General features: G+C 38.6%; 2 protein-coding genes across 4 annotated transcripts; both read left to right on the forward strand.

Moving 5' to 3' along the window:
- The first annotated feature begins 3,801 nt into the window (after nt 1–3,801).
- slc12a1 (solute carrier family 12 member 1) lies at nt 3,802–15,513 on the forward strand. 3 transcript variants are annotated; one of them, XM_053324346.1, is made up of 26 exons: nt 3,802–4,198; nt 5,557–5,697; nt 6,113–6,188; nt 7,334–7,429; nt 7,838–7,977; nt 8,070–8,180; nt 8,293–8,404; nt 8,535–8,662; nt 8,925–9,009; nt 9,256–9,416; nt 9,504–9,611; nt 9,740–9,863; nt 10,072–10,173; nt 10,361–10,516; nt 10,614–10,713; nt 10,879–10,990; nt 11,272–11,412; nt 12,012–12,118; nt 12,240–12,322; nt 12,947–13,066; nt 13,802–13,930; nt 14,406–14,517; nt 14,725–14,811; nt 14,937–15,072; nt 15,212–15,279; nt 15,378–15,513. In XM_053324346.1, the coding sequence occupies exons 1-26, from the start codon at nt 3,935–3,937 to the stop codon at nt 15,511–15,513; spliced, it is 3,135 nt and encodes a 1,044-aa protein (XP_053180321.1). In that variant the 5' UTR covers nt 3,802–3,934. The 3 variants fall into 3 exon arrangements, with proteins under 3 accessions (XP_053180321.1, XP_053180313.1, XP_053180329.1); XM_053324338.1 differs by having other exon boundaries at nt 3,802–4,192; XM_053324354.1 differs by having other exon boundaries at nt 3,802–4,192; nt 13,808–13,930.
- Nucleotides 15,514–18,041: 2,528 nt separating this feature from the next.
- On the forward strand, nt 18,042–20,957 carry dut (deoxyuridine triphosphatase). The gene is made up of 7 exons (XM_053323267.1): nt 18,042–18,167; nt 18,864–19,020; nt 19,331–19,422; nt 19,576–19,620; nt 19,738–19,812; nt 20,571–20,641; nt 20,765–20,957. Exons 1-7 carry the CDS (start codon nt 18,044–18,046, stop codon nt 20,819–20,821), a joined length of 621 nt encoding a protein of 206 aa, XP_053179242.1. The 5' UTR covers nt 18,042–18,043; the 3' UTR covers nt 20,822–20,957.
- Nucleotides 20,958–21,261: the final 304 nt, after the last annotated feature.

Below are 21,261 nucleotides of genomic sequence, written 5' to 3' on the forward strand. Positions count from 1 at the left end.
AACAAATATATTAAATGACAAAGCATACGTTTTTACACTGTGGCAGTCCTATCGAATTGTCCAACATCACTGCTGCACCAGAGAGGGGTTGAGAGGGTGTGTAAGAACAATACTAGAAGTAAAAGAGGTTAATCAAAACTGTTAACTGTAACACTGAGAGGAGTTAATTCTTACAGGAGTTTGTGATACGTATGAGCAAGTGCGTCAATCATCTAGAGAGAGAAAGGAGCTAATGCAGCAACAGAAAACGATACACACCAGCATCCATTGACAGTCTGGTAATAAGACAGGCTCTGCAGAGCCTACCTGTCTTTCCTCTGTGGTCGGTTCACAGTTAGAGGCCAGGCCACTGGGCACACCTCTCTTGACACACATCATTTGTCTGGAATGCAATCATTGTTGCATCATTATCTCTGTCACCTATGTGACATCCTTATCTGAAATCTATTTTTAGTGGAAAAAAACACTGCCCCTTTCCTCTCCAGCCTACAAGCCCACTAACCTTAAAAGAAAAATGAACCTAACTTCTAACAAGGGTTGTAAATTAGTCACATTTTGACAAATACCTTTGGGTTGCATTGTATTTTCAGATCTCAGTGTTCAATCAGGCCGTGTGTTGTCCTGACTGCATACATATGTAAAGTCTATACCATAAATCACTTTCTCTTCATTTGCTGCATTGAAAGTTGAGACTCCTGCACTCATCTTTTGTGGATGAGTGAAGCACTGGACAGTAAACAGAATAGTCAAGATATTTAGAAATGTTTATCTTTTGGTGATTTTTAATTTTATTTCTATTTTGAGGTTAAGTGGTAATTAAGACACTAATTTCAAAAAGTAGGATATAGGCTGAGTACTTTCAAAATCCTTGTTACATAATGTAGGGGTCAGTCTATACAAATGAGTCATTTGAAAAATGAACCTTAGCTTTTGCTGATTATCAATCAGTTTTATTACTTGTGGTCTTCGGACCTCAGAAGCTATGTCCTTGTGATACGGCCAGAAGATAAAATAGCCTTTCTATTACCAAAGCTATCTACAGTAAACTGCTGTAATATACAATTAATGCTACTTTCAGTGCAGTAAAAATAAAGAGACGGGTCAGTGAACTGGTGAATTTTGTAGCTTATGTGTTCTGTTATTAATTAAAAAGGCTGTGTTTTATGCCTACGACTTTATTGAAGGGTAATTTCTTTTTTTGCACAACACAAATACAGTTTTTTAGTGGTTCGATCAGAGAATACTGTTGCTACTGCTGCTGTAAATACTGACGGAGGTGACAAGATCATATTACACTTTGTCAAAAGCTTGCATTGGTTGCTTCATGTTTTGAAATGTCCTCACGTCAAATCTAAAGCCTGAGATTTGTCTGTCAAAATGATACCTGAGTTAAGCCTGTCAAGATTTTAGGCTTGGCCTTATAATGATCATCTGCACAGGCCTGTATGGGTGCATAGGTCAGTGATTACCTACCATAACATGAATAATGTTTTATAAAAGTTATTAATGATTATTAAGCAGTTATGTTTAATAATTTACTTTTTATTGTAAGAACTGTACTTGCACAGTGACATAATCCACTCAGTTCTGGGATACCAAAGAAATATCAAATTTCAATTCAAATTTTAAACTTAACATTTTTAACATAATTGAATAAAGTAAAATAAAATGGGATCAACCATATTTAGATATTTTTATTTACTATGCATATGGAGTTTTTCCAATTTTAATATTTATGACACCATTGAAATAATTGACTTAAAATCATAGGAAAAGACATGTATGCACAGTATATCTTTGTCTGGCAGAGCACACTACGGTGCAGCAGGTATGAAGTCTTGAGTCCATACTGTCAGCAGGGACTGATGATCTATATGCAAAGTCTTAATCGTGCATATGGTCTCTTGTACATTTTGGAATAGCTTGTTTTGGTCTAAAATGGATTATTGTATTGTCATGTAAGGACAGATCAGGTGATATAATTAATTTGATGAAAGTCTTATATATCTGATTTCCATACATTTCTTTATAACAAAGAGTGGATCATGTTTGATTGGAAATATTTCATTTTCTTTATGACAGATATACGTGTATATATATATAATTACCAGGGATATACTGACTGGACCAGAAGCTGAGATGAGCTATATGGTTCCTCCAAGTTTAATTATTTCAGCCCTTTAAGATGTAAGAATCCTGTCTGCTGCTGTATGCACTTTTGCATTTAATCACTTTTTTTCACGTTGCAGAGAGCAGTGCGAGGTTTGATAAATGCTGCAGAGGGATTTTTTTCCCCTGCCTCTTCCTTTGGACATCAAGTAGAGTGCAGATTGCTTTGCCTCTTCTCATGTAGTCCATACAAATTGGAGCATAAGCATCAGCAAGTGCATATGCTGGCCATAGATGCCATAGAGGATCAACAGTTCTCTGAGGAGACCTGCAGACTCTGAATTTACTCAAGCAGAGCAGACAAAAGTCTAGCACCCCTGATAATAAAAAAGGAATCACCTTAAAGTCCAGAGTGTGGTAGAGTCAGTAGTGCCTGAGGATCTCTAACTGCACTAACATGAGTGCAATGCAGCATAAAATTAGACTTTGTTGTATTTTAAAACAAAATAATCTGACAAGGAACATGTGACAGGATTAATGTCGCCATTAGCAATTGAATTTATGCCTTGCATTCTGAGTGAGAATGCAATAAAGGCAGGAGTGGAGTGGCAGGAGCCATTTAATTCCATGTGGAAATTTTTCTTTTCTCAGCATGACTCAGATGGTATAATTCTTCAAGAAAATAGTAACAACTTTCCGAATCTGATAAGCATTGTGCAATTGATTGCTCCCTTTCAATCTTCACATAAAACACGTGCTGAAGTATTTTTCTTCACTTGTGATACAGCCAAGGTCAGATTTAGAGTCATTAGCCTGCCTTTCACAGTGTGCATAAATCACTGTGGTATATCAGTAATAAGGAAGTTTACCTGTAAGGAGGCCTTTAAAAGGCACTTCAGAAGTCATGTGGCCATAGAGAAGTGCCTCAAGCATGTTCCTGTAATTCATAGTCTCATATTAACTTTCATTCTTCTCTTACAGCCAATCCACCAACTTTCCTTCATAACACTTTGTGACAAAGAGTATCGTGACTGATAGCATTTGATTAATAGTTTATATGACTTTTATGGGCCCAGCATTTAAGTCACTAGAATATTTATCTTCAGCTTGTTATCACACTGGTTATATTGATTATATCCTGTTGATTATATATCCCATATGTAATTTATATGTTTCCTCTTTATCTTTATCAACCACAGTAATACATACCATTACGGATCTGTAACCTTGAACATTTTGTTTCATTATGTGGGTTCTCCTTAAGTGGAAACTTCCATATGGATGTTTCCCGATGATTCATCCAAAGAGGTCGTTGGTCTGAGGAAATACTACACATAGCCCCATAAACTGCAACCACAGAACAACGTGTGCTGTTACCCTGCACTTCAGACAATAATATTAGTAATCAATTCTCCAGAACTCAGGCAATGAGCACCTTTATCTCTCGTTTGGTGTTTATGACTTGGTTAATCGTTAAGCAATGTCTTTGTGTCCCTTCGGATGGAGCAAGGACATATCTGACACCCCTTGTCCAGATTTCTGAGGGTTGATCCAGAGAGTTAGCCAATAGCTGACAGCCAGTGTATGACCCTGAGACATAGGATATAAAAAGAGGGCCATTTGAGACAAACTGAGCCAATGTACAGGAAGCTCAGAGTAGCAGAGGATATCTTAGTAGTCTACATATCAATAAACAAGGATAACCACACCAGTTGATGCAGTGCGCTGCTCTTTTAAAACATTGTTGGATGACTGAAGACTTAAGACCAACACTGCTGTTTTAAAGCTGACTGTTTAAATCTGAGAATCTCATTCAGCTTTCCTGATGGAGAGGCTCAAGTCTAGCCAGGGGGAGTATGAAAACCCTGCTTTTGATGCGATACTGGGTGATCCTCCTGTCTATGAGGAGACCAACTTATCTAATGGGGAAAACCGGACTGTGCGGCCCTCGGTGGTCAGTGCTTTTGGTCATGACACTTTGGACAGAGTGCCCAACATTAACTTCTATCGTAATGCAGGCAGTGTGAGTGGTCACCGGGCTGTGCGACCTTCCCTTCAGGAGCTCCACGATGTCTTTCAGAAGGTGAGTGCACATGTGTGTGAGAGACACAAAGAGGTGATGTTAAAGTTGGAAATATGACTGATACATTTCATTATCACTTATGATCTTTTCAGGTCTGTCTGTTTTTCATGCAATGCTAGATCTGTATTGTTTTCTCTCTTGTGTTGCACCTGTTTGTCCTTCACCTCACCTTCTGCAGAAAGTAGTTGACACCTATTTTTCTCCTTGAGACCCAAAGTCTCAAGTCACTGATTTTGAAACAGTATGCTTTGTTCAAACCGCCTTTCCTGCTCCTGAGCTACGCAGATTCAAAAAAGAATGAAATGAGATGTTTTACAGTTGTTTAATCATTCAAACATCAGTAACACGGTGCCATCACTGGCACTGTCCACAGGTCAGTCGTTATCTCTTTAACTAAAGGCTTGTGAAACTACAAACACACTGAATGTTATTTCTGGAGCTAGACGCTTGACATACTTAAGACTTTTAGTGCATTTTATTAGATTGTTATACTGCCTTGTGTTGCAAAAGAGATGGGGTTAGGAGTAATTTGTCTTTTATAGGGAGGCAGACCTTGATTAGAATTACATGAACTTCCTGTTTTAACAGTGCTTTGAGAAAAATCACAGATCTTTTAGCAGCCTTTTCCAGAAATAAACAATAAAAGAAAGACATATTTCAAGATATGGTGCAAATGTGTAAGGTCATCTATCACCTTGTCGGTTTTCTTGACAAAAAGATCTTGACCAATTGCTGGTGGGAAGAATCCTGAAATGCATCTGGAAGTATACAAAATTAGTTGCAACACATTGCTGACGCCAAGCCCACATTACCTGACAAAACACAGCTGACTCATACTTTTGTTGTTCTCATTATGGTAATTTGCTGTGATGGCAAACTCCATGCCACTGTAATCAAAGGCTACAACTTGGTAATGAAATGCATCTGAGAGTCTACACTAAATCAGATGTTGGAGCATAAGCATCAGGCTGGAGAGTCATTTAACAGTCAGTATCCATCTTCATAGAAAGTTAAAATAAGGTTTGTCTTGTTCTCCCTTTTTTCCCCCTCAGTTTCTAAGAACAGACACACACCTGTGTAATCTGCACTGCACATGTTTTATCAATCTTCATCCAAAATCAAAACACATGGTCTCTTCTATTTCTTTAAGTTCTCATGTGCTTTGCAGACAAGGAGAGAGAAAGCCAAATATACGTCCCACATGAAAAGACAGCTTGTACCTCCTGTGAGCTCAGAAAACACTGACTTTGCTCCAGACAGTGACATCATAATAAATGATAAAGGCAGATTCACATGGATGTATCCTGTTTACAGCTTTTAAGATGAATTTACATGTTTCTCTTTTTTTTCTGTTTTCCCAACAGAATGGAGCAATCTCTGTGCCAGACACTGTTCAGGACAGTGGTGAGGGGAGTGACGGGACCCCCTCTGACGATGTGGAATCTGCCGATCCCATTGTCAGCGACAAAGGAGCAGTAAAGTTTGGCTGGATAAGGGGTGTCTTGGTGAGTTATGTCAGGTCATGATGGGCTCCCTCTGCTTTATAGAGGCAGGGTCACTCTGCATAACTGTGACCTGGCAAGTAGAGGCTCCATGTGTCTCTATAACACAGCAGGGCCAAGAGGGGTTTCCAAGACCAGAGTCTGGGAGTAATTTGCATTTGCTGAAGAGCTGCTGGTTGATCATTTATGATGCTGGCAAGTAGATTAGAAAAGTCCCTTAATGATGTTTTGTTCTGTCTTTTTAATTGGGTTACAGATGCTCTGGTTTGTCATTGAAATTGTAACCATGGTTCTGACAACCAGTTCAGTGTTGTTTGAAGTGTAGTCCAGAGTTACATCATTGGTATGCTACTGTACTCAATAAAAACAATGACCTTAACTTAAGACTTAGAGCTTTAATTGTTGTTGTCTTTCACAGGTGAGATGCATGCTGAACATCTGGGGTGTGATGCTCTTCATCCGTCTGTCCTGGGTGTTTGGTCAGGCAGGCTGGGGTGAGTGAGACAGAGACACAGCACATGTTGTTCAGTTGGGACACACAGGGACACAGCGTGGGGGCTCTTGGATGTATTTTGTATTTCAACAGACTGCCTAATCTGTTTGTTAATTTTTTGTAATTTGCTTTTTCCACCCATGGATACCTTCTTTCAATTCTTTCTGTATATATGCGTAAAGAACCAGTGTGTAGACTTTGGGGGCATCCAGCAATGAAGTCATAGATTGCAGCCAACTGAATAGCTCTCCCCTGACCCCTCCCTTTCAAGCATGTAGATGATTATACACTAATTAAAACACACTTGTGAATATTATATTCCATTTCTGCAAAGTCAATTTCTCTATATGCCATTTATTTATTTATCTATATGCGAGTTATGTAATAGTTGGAAACTAATTGATTAATTGACTAATCGTTGCAGCTCCAGAACCACACACACGCACAATTGATTTGACTTGATTGAGTCTACCTGTCAGTCAAGCTCCTCTCCATCTGTGAACCAGAGTTATTTTCAAGTTGATTGTGTTGTATGGGGCAACAGCAGCCAGATCCTACATGTCTGCACTTTGACAACAAATCAGGAGTGGTGTTGGCAGCAATTCTCTGGGCTAGGGACAATTAAGGGATTATAGTACACTCATTAGCAGGGAGTATTAAATTGAGGCAAATTCAACTGAACTAACTTTTCTGAGTCCCTTTAATGATCAAAACTTGCTGATGTTGCTGAGCCAAACTTCTACAAACACTGTGTGTGTGTGTGTGTGTGTGTGTGTGTGTGTGTGTATGTGTGTGTGTGTTGCTGTAACAAGTAGAGAGAAAGAGGAAATTGTGTGAATGGCTTCATGAGTGTGTTCATTGCTTAATAGCCTATCGATCAGCACCAGCTTTTGTTCAGGCGGCGTAACTAAATGGTTTTGAGAAGCAGAGAAAGCCACAGACAGTAGGCAGAGCAGGTTCAGCAGACGGCCGTAACTTGGAGCCTCAAGGCTCCTCTGGGACTTTCACTCTCACTGTGTTTAAATATGACTCTGGGGAGGAGGGTTTCATTTAACAATCAAGATGTTTAATGACTGATCACCAAAATGAAATCCCCAAATGGTTGGAAAAACAACTATTTTGAACTGTTACATGTGTGAATTTCAGGTCTGGGAATTGTGGTTATCGCTCTGAGCTGTGTGGTGACCACCATTACTGGCCTTTCCATGTCAGCCATTTGCACTAACGGTGTGGTCAGAGGAGGTAAGTCAATGCATTGTCAACTTACATGTTGAGACATCTTCATATGCAGATATGTAGAAGAGACTTAATAACTGCAGTCAAACTTGACCTACCTTATTTGAAGGCATTTCAATGCAGCCACTTGTATCACATACTCAGCAACAGAATCTGTGTCTGTCACTGGCACCAACAGTTTAAAAATTATTCATACATTTATATAGTCTGAGCTAATTCTGACATAAAATCTTTTACTGAGAGAACGGAATGACCAGGAAGATAGTTTGTGTAAAGACACAAGGTTCAAAACTGCACCTGAATGACACTTCTGTGTTTTACGACCTACTTAACTTGTCCTGACACAAAATCAATGAATCTGTGATATGGTTATTAATCATCCACTGTTGTATGAATGTGTTTTGTCATTTTTAGGAGGAGCCTACTACTTGATATCTCGCAGTTTGGGACCAGAGTTTGGCGGGTCAATTGGTCTGATTTTTGCCTTTGCCAACGCAGTGGCTGTAGCTATGTATGTGGTGGGATTTGCTGAGACGGTGGTCGAATTGCTCGTGGTGTGTATGACGTCATAATGATCAGGAGTTGAGGGAATCGCTCATTCCCAGACATTTAACTGAACACCCATTCCTCTTTCTGTCATACTCAGGAACATGATCTTCTTATGGTGGACCCATTGAATGACATCAGAATTGTCGGAGTCATTACAGTGGTTTTTCTGCTGGGCATATCAGTTGCTGGAATGGAATGGGAGGCCAAGGTTAGATGCACATCATGCTGGTTGTTTGCTAGTCTTTGGGATTGTTGTATTAAAACATCCAACTATAATTTATTTAATTTATTTAATCCATTTAATTCTTATCTCCCCACAGGCACAGATTGTTCTTCTCGTTATCTTGCTGGTAGCCATAGTGAACGTATTTGTGGGAACGTTCATTCCTGCAACTGCTGAGAAGAAATCCGAAGGCTTCTTTAATTATCAATGTAAGGATACTATTGACCTGTAAAAAACAAAACAAAAATAAACCCCAAAAAACAGAAATGTACCTAAAAAAAGATTGGACTCAAGTTAACTTTATTTTCTCCCTTTCTCTCCATTTGTCATTCTTCACAGCGAATATCTTCTTAGAGAATTTCGGTCCACAGTTTCGAAATGGTGAGAATTTTTTCACAGTGTTTTCCATCTTTTTCCCTGCTGCAACTGGGATCCTGGCTGGAGCCAACATCTCTGGAGACTTGCGGGTAACTTTCTCATACAGATATTATTGCATAAGAATAATGTTTAGGAATCATTAGCTGCCTCTTTACATTGGTTTCTAAACAATAGGATGGAAGCAGAACTGAAACACCACAGGGTTTTTTGGGGGCGGTTTTTATATGCTGAGTGAAACGTGTATAGGAAACACATTTACTTGATTCATTAATGTAAAGTTTTTCAATATATTTTAAATACAGTAACAGAGTGGAATATGAACTTTACTAACAAATATCTGCTATTTTATAGGATGCTCAAGCAGCCATACCTAAAGGTACCCTGTTGGCAATCTTAATCACAGGTATCACCTACCTGGCTGTTGCCCTTTCTGTCTGTAAGTACATTAATCCTTGATGTGTAACTCCTAAAACGTCAGTAATTTCACATTTATGACTCTCATAATTTAAAAAAGTTACCTTTGTTAAACACTGTTGGACATGATTTAGACAAATTCAGCTGTAAAAGCAAGATAACAAATTTGTTGATGTGACATACAAACATTGGAAAATGTTCCATGTCTGTGAGGTTGGTTATTAGACTTTTTAAAATTCCTAATCTGTATATCTCTCTAATTGTTCAGCTGCCTGCGTTGTCCGAGATGCCACAGGAAGTACATTGAACAACATCACTGGCGCTTTTGATTGCAGCAATAGTTCAGCAGTCGCTGCTTGTGAGCTCGGCTATGATTTCTCCTCCTGCGCACAAAAATCCTGCAAATTTGGCTCAATGAACAACTTCCAGGTAAACAGCCTTCAAACTCTAATTTGCATTTAAGAGTTTTTTTCCTTTTTCATCTCTCACGCTCTCCTTTCTTCACCTCTGGGTCAGGTGATGACCATGGTATCTGGATTTGGTCCCCTCATCATTGCTGGAACGTTCTCAGCCACCCTTTCATCAGCCCTGGCTTCCCTTGTCAGTGCTCCCAAAGTCTTCCAGGTCAGTACTTCCAAACAGTTTTCTAAATGCATTGGAAATGCAAAGCTACATTTTAAAATGGCTCTCAACTGAGATTTAACTATATTGCAGCTCCTAACCCCTGAAAACCAATGTCTGTCTTTCCTCAGGCACTGTGTAAAGACAACATCTACAAGGCCCTGCACTTCTTTGCTAAGGGATATGGCAAGAACAACGAGCCAATCCCTGGATACATCCTCACTTTCATTATTTCTGTGGGCTTCATTCTCATCGGTCAGTTCAGTTATTTATCATGATGTGGCCATAATATCATTATAACAACTAACATCTTATTCTTTATGTTATGTTAATATTTTTTGTGTTTCTTTAAAAAGGTGACATTGTGTTTATTGTTATCCAGTTAGCAAACTTTTATGCATTATAAAAAGGTGAATTCCAATGTGATTCTGAATGGGTTTATTATAAATGTTTGTTTCTTTAGGTAACCTGAACATCATTGCTCCTATCATCTCAAACTTCTTCTTGGCATCTTATGCTCTCATCAATTTCTCCTGTTTCCACGCATCCTACGCCAAGTCTCCAGGTGGGTCAGGAGTGATGTAAATGAATGTGAATATATTAAGACAAGTTTCCTAAAAAACTTAAGTTACATTCGATAATAAAAACTAAAGTAAGATATTAAGAATCAAACCAACATGTTACTTTTAATGATTTCTTTTTTCAGTTTGCATTTACTGACTGCAGTCTTTCTGCTGTTGTGCCTTTCCTAGGTTGGAGACCAGCATATAAATACTACAACATGTGGCTATCTCTGGTGGGTGCAGTGCTCTGCTGTGCCGTTATGTTTGTTATCAACTGGTGGGCTGCACTCCTCACATACGGCATTGAAATCCTTCTCTACATTTATGTGACAGTCAAGAAGCCAGGTGAGCTGTTGGTATATGTTCATGTGTTTGGCGGTACATTCATGATACCCGTTGATATCTTATGACTCACTTGTTATGACTCTTCTGTTTTCACCAGATGTAAACTGGGGTTCATCCACACAGGCAGTGACATTTGTGAGTGCAGTTGGCAATGCTCTGTCACTAACTGGAATAGATGATCATGTCAAGAACTTCAGGTAAAAATGTGCAATGCATCAGTGCAAATATATCGTTCAAAACAGAACTTGAAAAAAGATGTTCTTGGCATTATGATATATAACACCAAAATATTAAACAAAAAGACATTTTCAGACTGTCCAAATACTGAGTGACATTGTACCATATTGCTGTTCTTTTCTCAGGCCTCAGATTTTAGCATTGACAGGTTCGGCACGGTCCAGGCCAGCTCTCCTAGACCTGGCTCACTCCATTTCAAAAAACTATGGACTTTGTATCACCTGTGATGTGTTTGTGGTAAGATTATATTGTATTCTATATCACCCTCCAATTCAAATTGAGATTTACACATCAAGCCAATTTAAATTGACTTCACATGCAGTATATATTCAAGGGAATATCAAGGAGGGATGAGGAAAATGCCAACCTTGAGACGAAGGTTTAGGGTCAGTTGTGTTTTATGGATAGGAAAAGGGTAGAGGTAGTGTGTGGGAACTCTTTTCTCTCATACACACTCACACCAACACAAACACACAGCTGTTGATATAATGATATAATGAATGTTTTGACCTCTCCAGGGCCCGAGATCAGAGGCCCTTGAAGAAATGAATGCTGGCATGGAGAAGAACCAGCAGTGGCTGAGGAAAACCAAACGCAAGGCATTTTACGCTGCTGTGGCCTGCAACAAATTCAGGGAAGGGACTGAAAGCCTGCTGCAGGTCAGTGTGGTTATGATATACTGTTTTATATATATATAACTGTTCTTTAACTAAAAAGAAAAAAAACAACTGAGAGGGATCTACTTGTTTAATGAATAACCTGAGAGTTTGCAACACAGCAGGAACACTTTTTATTGATCAAGTTCTTCCTCTCAACACTGAGAATCTGACTCTGGTCTGGACTTGTCTTAAGGATCTGGCCAGAGGAGGAGATAATTAATGAAGAGCAGGAAAACATTCTTTTGGCTCTGGCTATCGCAAAGTTGAGATAAGGCCTGGGTTCATTGTCAGGACTGCTTACTTCAAACAGCACAGCAGATTAAAAGCTATAATTGATTAACACTGAATTGGATGAGTCCCTGTAGACACAAAGATTTGGAGAGTGATTGGTCATAATTTCTGGCAGTAAAACAGCTTCACAGCCTCCTTGTCTGGAACATTTTGAATCTTTTTAGAGATTTGTTTTTTTTTCTTCTCTAATTAATGAGGACATCAGATTTATACCACTGCAGGGTAACATGGTGCCTGTGTTTCTTCAGTAAGCAGTTCATTCTGTTTTTGAGTTATATCTTTATGCTATGGGTGTTGTGCTCTTAAAGGCTTCTGGGCTTGGTCGTATGAAGCCTAACATACTGATGATGGGCTTCAAGAAAAACTGGAGGGCTTCAGGCACAGAGGATTTGATGACTTATGTGGGAGTGCTGCAGTAAGTAACAAATAAATACTCATATAAATGCATACATAAACATTTTTGTAACCAATAATTAAGCACAAGTAGGAGGTATTTTCTTTAAACTGGTTCTTGTGCTTCTTCCTTTTTCTGACAGTGACGCATTTGACTTTGAGTATGGAACAGTGGTGTTGAGGATGGACCAGGGACTTGATCTGTCACACCTTGTCGAAGCAGAAGGTCAGTATGAAACATTACTCAGGCTATGTGCTTTAATCTACAGGACATCGTTATGAAGACAAAACAAAATGACTGGAAGTGGCTTTAAAAGAGCAGCATTAAATATTTGGAGCAGCCAACATAGTAGAAAAACATAAATGAAGTAAACTCACAGTAAAAGAATCAGACATGAATATGAAAGTTATGCAGAGAAGAAAAGGCTGAATCACAATTAAGAAAGAAAAAAAGAAAAAGAAAAAACAATTAGTTAACATAGGTCTTAAGATAATTTCTGAATACAGAGATAAGAGTAGCTAACCTGAGATGACAAGACAATTTTAAGCTGCTAAAGAATAAGAAAACACACCACTGCTGCAAGATGTTGACTTTTATTCCACAGTCATTGACGATAATAAAATAACTGATAGGACAGGGTACTTTGCTCTATAGATTACAAAGTATTTATGAAGGTCAGGTAGTTAAATGATAAGCTGATAAAAATAAATGCTAATAATAATAAAAATCAGTTTATAGCTTTTCTGCCTTAACAGATATCTGCACTTAACTAAGAGAATCCTAACCAATGTAACACACACCCACCACAATATGTTTATTCTGAACTGGAAATGTGATTGTGTCTTTCAGAGGAGATGATGAAGGCAGCGAAGGAGCAACAATCACTTGAGACTGACATGAATGGAAAGAAATCCAAAGGAATGTTCAGGAAGTCCAGAAATTCCTCTCAGCAAGTGCTCACCACCAGAGGTATCAACACTTATTTGTCTCAGTTACAGTCCTACCTCACATTAAAGAGAGACTCATAAGCTATGTAAAGCACACAGATTCTAAAGGTTGCATCAATAGATTAGTATGATCTTTAAATATGTGCAAAGAGGACACACACACACACACACACACACACACACACACACACACACACACACACACACACACACACACACACACACACACACACACACACACAGTCTCACATTTCCACTGATCCAAAGAATAAAATAACATACATTTAACAAATGAAATCAATGGCACACATCTTTTTTGGAAACTTCTCCACACTCCCATTGAGATATAATTAAATCAAACGCTCATACTAAAGATGTCTCTGAGGGTGTAATCCAATAATATGGTCGCTTTGGTTCCAGTTTGAAAAGCATCTCTCAAGAGCAGGCTCTTAAAGCAGACAGCAGAGGGTTCTTGCTTACCTCTCACTCAATCTGTCTCTGTCTCTACATCACACACACACACCAGTGAGCTGCATCTTGGCAAGACAGCAGTGGTTGTTAGTATGCAATCTGCGTCCCACTCATTGGAACATTAGACCTGAGAGATGGCTGTTCCTGCTGATGTAGAGTCAGCTCTTAATGTTGGTTTGCGCTAGTTTCCCCATCCAACTTAACTCTCCATGCTCTGATGTATTCCCTCCCACTGCTTCTCTCTCATCCGGTTCTCATTTCTCCTACCTTTTTCTATTTCTTTCAGTGTCAGTGTGCGGTCCTCCACCCCCGCAGGTTGCCAAGATGAATGAGAGGCTGATGGAGGCCAGTGCTCAGTTCAAGAAGAAACAGCCTAAAGGCACCATTGATGTGTGGTGGCTGTTTGACGATGGAGGTGGGTGTTGCTTCCCCGAGGCAGCCTTTTCTTATGTACCTTACCATTATATTCCAACTCCCTGATAATAATGCAGACAACCACGGATTGAAGAATTCTAACAAAAAACACTTGAGGAAATAAACCCCTCCAAAAAGAGAAAAGATGGTTAACTTGAAGTAGTTAGCAATATGCAAATTGCTGTTACCTCTGTACAAAAATTAAATTATTTCACAACTTTTAAAACACTCAATTTGGTTTCAGTAATCATCTAATAGCAGAAATACTAGATCTGGATCACCACCAGAACTAAATCAATTGTGTCCTCATTCAAGCTTGAGCTCTCCTACAAATTTCATTGTTGAGATCGCCTGCTGACATATTAATAGAGATAAAATGGCATGTGCAAAAAACATTACAGGTGAAATGTACAGATAATCCTATCCTATTTATTTGGGTTTACAATAAAAACTGCTTCTTTCCCACTACCTCTCAGGTCTTACCCTTCTGCTCCCCTACATCCTCACCACCAGGAAGAAGTGGAAGGACAGTAAATTAAGGATCTTCATTGCAGGGGAGCCGGGACGCAGTGAAGTGGATAAACAGGAGTGAGTAAAAGAAAAAAAAAAGTTTCAATATCAATTACAGCTTAATCGGGGGGAAGTTAAATTAGGGAAAATTAATTGGCAGCATAATATGCAGACATGAAAATTCATGAACCAACAGCATGCAGCTGTTCTTTAGCATTAAATAAAAAACATTAAACATAAACATTTATATGTAAGTAAATCAATGTGTCATTATCTGTCTTGCAGGATGAAGTCCCTCTTGGAGAAATTCAGAATTACCTACACTGAGATCATTGTCATTGATGACCTCCACGTCAGACCCAGCTCGAACAGGTAACCAGATGCCAGATGGTGCAGTAGCAATAGTAAACTTTAATCACCTCACAGTATCATCTTATCATATGATAAAAATGAATATTTTCCACAGTCAGCTCATGTTCTTATCTGCTTTCCTCCAGCATGAAGAAGTTGGAGGACATGATCGAGCCTTTCCGTCTGCATGAGGGGTCTAAAGACACCCCCCAGGCTGAAGCCATGCGTAAGGAGCATACCTGGAAAATCACTGACGAAGAGCTGTCAACATTCGAGGAGAAGGTAAAACCACAAACTTGCAGTTAGGACTTTAAATATAGCGTTGATATTATTTTGTATTACTTTGGTTTGGAGGTGATACTTTAAATAACAGAAGTGGGTTGGTAATCATTGATAAATGATAACTACTGCTGTTTTACAGACCAACCTCCAGATACGACTGAATGAGTTGCTTCAGGAACACTCCAAATCAGCTAATCTGGTCATTGTGTAAGTATAAGCAACTGTTGCCTGAGTTACATTGAACCACCGCAAGCTTAATTGTGTGAGGAATGAAAAAGTGTAACATACGCTCTCACCCTTTGCAGGAGCATGCCAATTGCCCGTAAAGGGTCTGTCTCTGATCACCTCTACATGGCCTGGCTGGAAGTTCTCACACAGGACCTCCCACCCACCCTGCTCATTAGAGGAAACCACAAGAGTGTGCTTACTTTCTACTCTTGAGCACCTTGCAGGCTCAGTGGTAGAGTACTAGGTAGCTTGAAAGGAAAATAAAAGGTTGTACCATAATAATGAACCACGTTCATAAAGTGCACCGCAGCCTTGGATGATATTATTCAGTCTTCCAGACCATCATCACTGTGTAACACAATCCAACATTTTAAGTGAAGTCCTGATGAGGGGATTTGAACTCCAACTGGAACATATACAGTAGTAATTGTCATACTAAATGTTTTACTTACAGACACATACTGTATGTGCTAAAACAATAAAATATAAGAAATATATGAAAGATATCTGAAAAGTAATCACCTGGCTTAGTTGACTGTGGTATAATTAAAACATTTCAGTCAAAGCTAAACCCTGTTAATATTTTACATGGTCTGGTATGTGCTGTTTCATGAAGGATTTTGGGAAGTTGTAAGTATATGTATGTTGTAAGTAACCTTTTTAGTATGATACTACACTGTATGACTACCAATGTTAACTTTTAACTGCTCTGCTGCACCCAGAGCTCTCTCAATGCTGTCAGTGAGGAGCAAGACTGGTCTCAATAAAAGAAAAATGTATTTATGATATTGAATATTGAATTAGTACATGTCAACAAGTCTGAGTGTGAATTTGGGAGCACAGGCAAAGTTAAAGCTCTAAAGCACAATTGTATACTAACTCATAAGCTGATAATTAGGGATTCAGATACAAGGCTGCTTTCAATGGTTAAACTGACTATGTTGCCTGTGATTGTAAAATAAATGTATATAGTAGATGTCTGAACTTCTTAAATATTTTTTGAAGAAAAACCCCCTTTCATAAATGATTAACAGCATGATATTGGCTACATTACAGTTTTTTAAACTTTGTAATGGTAAGATTATTTTTTTAAACTTTATTTGATATCCACTTAGTTTAAAATACACTACTATTATAAAGCTGTTTATCCTTTTCCATATTGTACTGTTTAAATATCATTGAGGTTACTCTCAATACACTTTTTGTTTGATGAAAAATGCATAAAACAAAATATTGTCAACTTAATTCCTCTGTGTGTTATATCTTATTTTCTGTCTTCATATTTAAATACATAATTGTGATTTTCTGATATTAAGAACGAATAAAAGTTGAGCTGTACTTGTTGTGTCCTGTCATTTATTGGATGAAGGTCCAATAAAACATGCTCATATATTCAGCACTGTGACCAAAAATGTCAAAACAAAGTGGGAAAAGTAAGAGGAATGTCAGCCTTAGAACAGGCAAGAGTTTATGCTTTTATAATGAGAGCAGAGCGAAACAAATGTATGAGCCATTAATCAGACTGAATAATGGATTTGGATAATGAAGTCAGTGTAGCACTAAATGGTTAAAAATGGGCATTGCATGAAGATTTGATTCGATCAAGACCGCCATTTTCATCTCTTCAGGACAAAGGAAGAAGGGTAAAGTATTATCATTCAAAAAGCATTGAGGTAGTATTAGTATGTACTTATTTCCATCGTATTAAGTAATATTACATTCATGTGAATATATGGGTTATATGTGAAAAACAGTATGATGATAAAGTCTAGTGCACTTTCACAAAAAAGTATCCAGCAGTTAAGAGTTAGATCAGCTACAACAATAAGACTTCTAAATTCCTTCTGTTAAGACAAAGGGGGGAAAAAAGAAGTATTTCTTCGACCAACTGGACTAAGGTCTCTAGATTTTTGTAATTGGACACATTCATCACAAGCAAATACAAATGTATTTAATGCAAAAAGACTCATCATAAGTATTTGTGCTTAGGCGGCATAAACATCTTGACTGTGTGAATCCTAATTCTAATCACTGGTTCCCTGTATGGAGGTTATTAGGATTGATTCTAAAATCTTAATCTTTGCCTATAAAACAGTAAACGGGATAGCTCCAACACACCTCTCTGACACGTGAGCAGTTGCTTTTAGTTAGCACAGGGGAAACCGGGCCTTTTCAGTTGCTGCTCCCAAACTCTGGAACGAGTTGCTGCTGCACATTAGACTGTCCCTCTCAATGCCTGTTTTTAAATCTCAATTGTTTTAAATGTGCCTTTTAAATAAATTTGTTTTGATCTTCAACATCAAGAAGTGGCAATGCTGGTTTATTTCCCATAGGGGGCAGCATGGATTTGGATCTGACTGCAAATGCTGGCTATATGTGGTTTTGCCTCAAACCTCAAGTTTGGAGTGAAAGTAAATGGAAAATGGGCCGGCTGCACACTCGAATAAATTGTGTGCCATTAACCTTACTTTATGAGCATTTTTTTTTAAAGAAAAAAACACTGACCCCCTTATTAAAATGTGTTACAAATCAAGTATATCATAATAACAATAATTAACTAAATATATATATGAGGTGATCAAGTCTCAAGGAGGGTGAGAAATACGTGCTTTTGTTTCAACATCAGCCAAGTTATTGCTGGTGAGTGAGGAGCTGCAGCACAGGGGGAGGAAGTGCGCTGCAGTCAGCTGCTGAGAGGACAATAGCATTTAGCTGTTAGCCTGCAGACGACTATGCTAACAACATGACACACACACTAAAGCTGCTCAGGATAAAGAGTCTCAAGCAACAGTGCTCCCCGTTTATTGACGCTGCCGGCGGCTTTTTTGGAAAGGAGTGTCGGACGCGGATGTACTCTCATAACAAAGGCAAGCAAGAGCTGGGTGGATAACGTTACCATAGGCAACATGTCAAGGGCTTGTTGACGTTAGCTTCGCCATTTCTAGTATTTTGTAACTGACTGCTGTCGTTGTAACCAATAGCTTGTTGAATTTGAGCTTGTCTGAACGCGCAAACTACACCACAACTACGTTAACCTCATCCTGGTGCAAGAAGAACGTAACATATGCTTTTTGTGCTTTGTGTCGTGGATTTGTTTTCTATTTATCACAACGTCAGTACCGTCAGTCCCTCTCGCGATAATGTGACGACACGGGTCGCCATAGTTACATAGCATAGTTACTTCCTTGTCGATGTCTGTTTTAAAATATCTTTTCTCCCCAAATACGCTTAATGACAGGTGTGCAGTCGCTTACATAAACCACCAGAGTTGCTCTATTCTTCTTCATTTAACTAGAGTTGTCCTTTGCTGCGTTTCGTTGTGTATAAAACCGCATTTGTGTCAAAAGTAGGCGGTTTAGAGGAGGAGCTAATTTGGCGCAACTTCCAGCGCGGGAAATTCATTCAAATAATACAGACCGCCAAGAAATTGGGGCAGAAGCTTGGGGGTTCTTCTAACTTGACATCAGCCGTATTTTTGTTAGCGAACAGGCAGTCTTCAAGTCAGCAGAAATTGTTTAGTGTCCTCTCGGTTGTAACTGTAAAAACCAATATGCCTGTCCTAGAAGTTGCAGATGCATGTGCAGTTTCTCCATCTAAGAGGGGAAGGACAGAAACAAATCTTGCAGAAGAGAGACCTGTCCTCAGATTCGCTAAGCTTTCCGAGCACGCCACGGCACCTTCCAGAGGATCAGCAAAAGCTGCAGGATATGACCTCTACAGGTTGGTGATTCTTATATTTTACTTATAATAAAAAAGTGTGTTTGTGTTCAACATTGCATTGAGTTGATGTGAGCCGCTTACATAAGGTAACGTTTTCAATGCAATCAGACCACATACTTTTAACTGGCTGTAAATATGAAATATGAAATGTTTTCTTTTTCTTTTATTTGTTATTGTATATTTCTGTTGCAAAATTACCTTCTGTTCATGCAGAGGCTGAACGCATTTTACTGTATGTTGTATAAAAGCGTCTCAGATTAATGTGAGGCCATGTGAACTAGCTAACCTTAGTTTTCTGAATTTTGAACAGTGCTTATGATTATTCCATCGGTCCAATGGATAAGGCCATTGTGAAGACAGACATCCAGATAGCAGTTCCACATGGCTGCTATGGTAGAGTGGGTGAGTGTTTTTTTGATAAGCTGATGCAACCCTGCAGCATAGTCTTCCTCCTGTGAGTGAATCGACTTCCTACTTCCTATAGGTGCTTAAAGTTACACCATTTGTTCAACAAAAGTCGTAACTAGTATATTTTTACGGTACATTTCCTTTCAGCACCAAGGTCTGGACTGGCAGCAAAACACTTCATTGATGTTGGTGGTGAGTTTATTTTATAATTTACCTTTTTGACTATGATGAGACTATAATTGTTCAGGTAATGTTTAAACCCATTTCTTATGAGTCACTCCAATGTTTTTTTCTGTATGTTCTTCTCAGCTGGAGTTGTAGATGAGGATTATAGAGGAAATGTTGGAGTTGTTCTCTTTAACTTCAGCAAGGAGACATTTGAAGGTGAGTGGTGGCATCTGTGAGAGAAGCGTCTCCTCACCTGCAATCATATTAGTTTGCCCAGAGTTTTATTAGTAGGGTGAGACATATGAAGCTCTCTTGGAGGAGCACGATAACTATAATGATAATTTCGTCTCCAGTTTATTTAATAGTTACCAAGTGTCATCCATAATCATGTTTTTGTAAGGATACACTATGGGAAAAACAAAAGCCAACAATTGTTTTGCTCTAATTTATGGCAAATAGTCATGGTCATGTAAGCTTAATATCTTTACCTAGTTGAAAATAAACTGATTCTGATTTGTTAGTAAATAACTCTTATATCTATCACATCTTTACCATTGGTGTCAATGGTGCTGTCAAGTAAGACACATATTCATAAAAAGTAAGATGTGGACATACTGTACAGCAGATTTAATGCAGTATTGCATTATGTTTGGGCAATTTTTGCAAATCTTTGACTGTGTAGAGACAGGAAATATTAGGAAAGAGATGGGAAGAGGCTACTGGGGCACCCAAGTTATTGCATCTCAGACAGTAGAGCTATATACATTCTAAACCTAAAAGTAATCTATGGATAAAATATTTGCTCTACCTTTCCACTTACTGCACCTTGTAATATTTCAATTCACCTCACCTCAAGGTCAATAAGAATTAATAACAGATGAAATATGTTGCTGTCCATAACCATTTAGAGTTTTTGCAACTTCTACAAATATCTCATTTACATATAATTCTTTCTGTTCTTCATTGTCTCTCAGTGAAAAAGGGTGACAGAGTTGCTCAGCTGGTGTGTGAGAGAATCTGCTACCCAGAGTTGCAGGAGCAACAGGTAAGAAAATCAAACACAACACAATAGAAGCACATATTGTCCAAAATGCTTCTCCAAACTGTCAAATATTCCTTTCCTCTACTGCAGTAGGTTTCTTACATGTATATGTCATCGTTCTTTCAGACACTTGATGATACAGAGCGTGGTGATGGAGGTTTTGGATCAACTGGGCGCAACTGAAAGCTCCTTTTATATTTCTTGAAAAATGTATGTGTTGAGAATTAATTGTACTGTACTTAATAAAGATCTTTTTTTGTACTTTGGAGAGTTCTATTTGTATACTGTGACATTCACACACATTTTTAGTAAATGTTGTGTTCTATCTGATTAACCTCCCTATTATGTGAACTCCCATGAAGTTAAAAAAAAAGTTCTCCAAAACTCCACAAGGGGGCAGTGCATGATAAGAGTTGCCACTGCCATTTTAGTAAACTTGATCCTTCCACTGGAGTATTTTAAGTTTCACCATCTGAAACACTAGTTGCAATTGACCAGTGTTTACCTGAAGAAGAGGGGGAACCAACATGAAGCTAGCCGCTCACTGCTGAACTCACTGACTCATTGATTAAGGGGAAAGCACAGCAGCGAATACATATACACCAAAAATATGTTTTTATTGT

This window comes from Scomber japonicus, chromosome 1 (genome assembly GCF_027409825.1).
Source record: "Scomber japonicus isolate fScoJap1 chromosome 1, fScoJap1.pri, whole genome shotgun sequence".
NCBI lineage: Eukaryota > Metazoa > Chordata > Actinopteri > Scombriformes > Scombridae > Scomber > Scomber japonicus.

What these genes read in the sequence shown, in the direction of transcription:
- dut (XM_053323267.1), top strand. Translation starts at nt 18,044, where the DNA reads ATGACACACACACTAAAGCTGCTCAGGATAAAGAGTCTCAAGCAACAG. An exon ending in TGGCTGCTATGGTAGAGTGG is followed by an intron (nt 19,423 to 19,575) that starts GTGAGTGTTTTT and finishes ATTTCCTTTCAG; the next exon opens with CACCAAGGTCTGGACTGGCA. An exon ending in CAGCAAGGAGACATTTGAAG is followed by an intron (nt 19,813 to 20,570) that starts GTGAGTGGTGGC and finishes ATTGTCTCTCAG; the next exon opens with TGAAAAAGGGTGACAGAGTT.
- slc12a1 (XM_053324346.1), top strand. Translation starts at nt 3,935, where the DNA reads ATGGAGAGGCTCAAGTCTAGCCAGGGGGAGTATGAAAACCCTGCTTTT. An exon ending in ACATCTCTGGAGACTTGCGG is followed by an intron (nt 8,663 to 8,924) that starts GTAACTTTCTCA and finishes GCTATTTTATAG; the next exon opens with GATGCTCAAGCAGCCATACC. An exon ending in TCACCTGTGATGTGTTTGTG is followed by an intron (nt 10,991 to 11,271) that starts GTAAGATTATAT and finishes TGACCTCTCCAG; the next exon opens with GGCCCGAGATCAGAGGCCCT.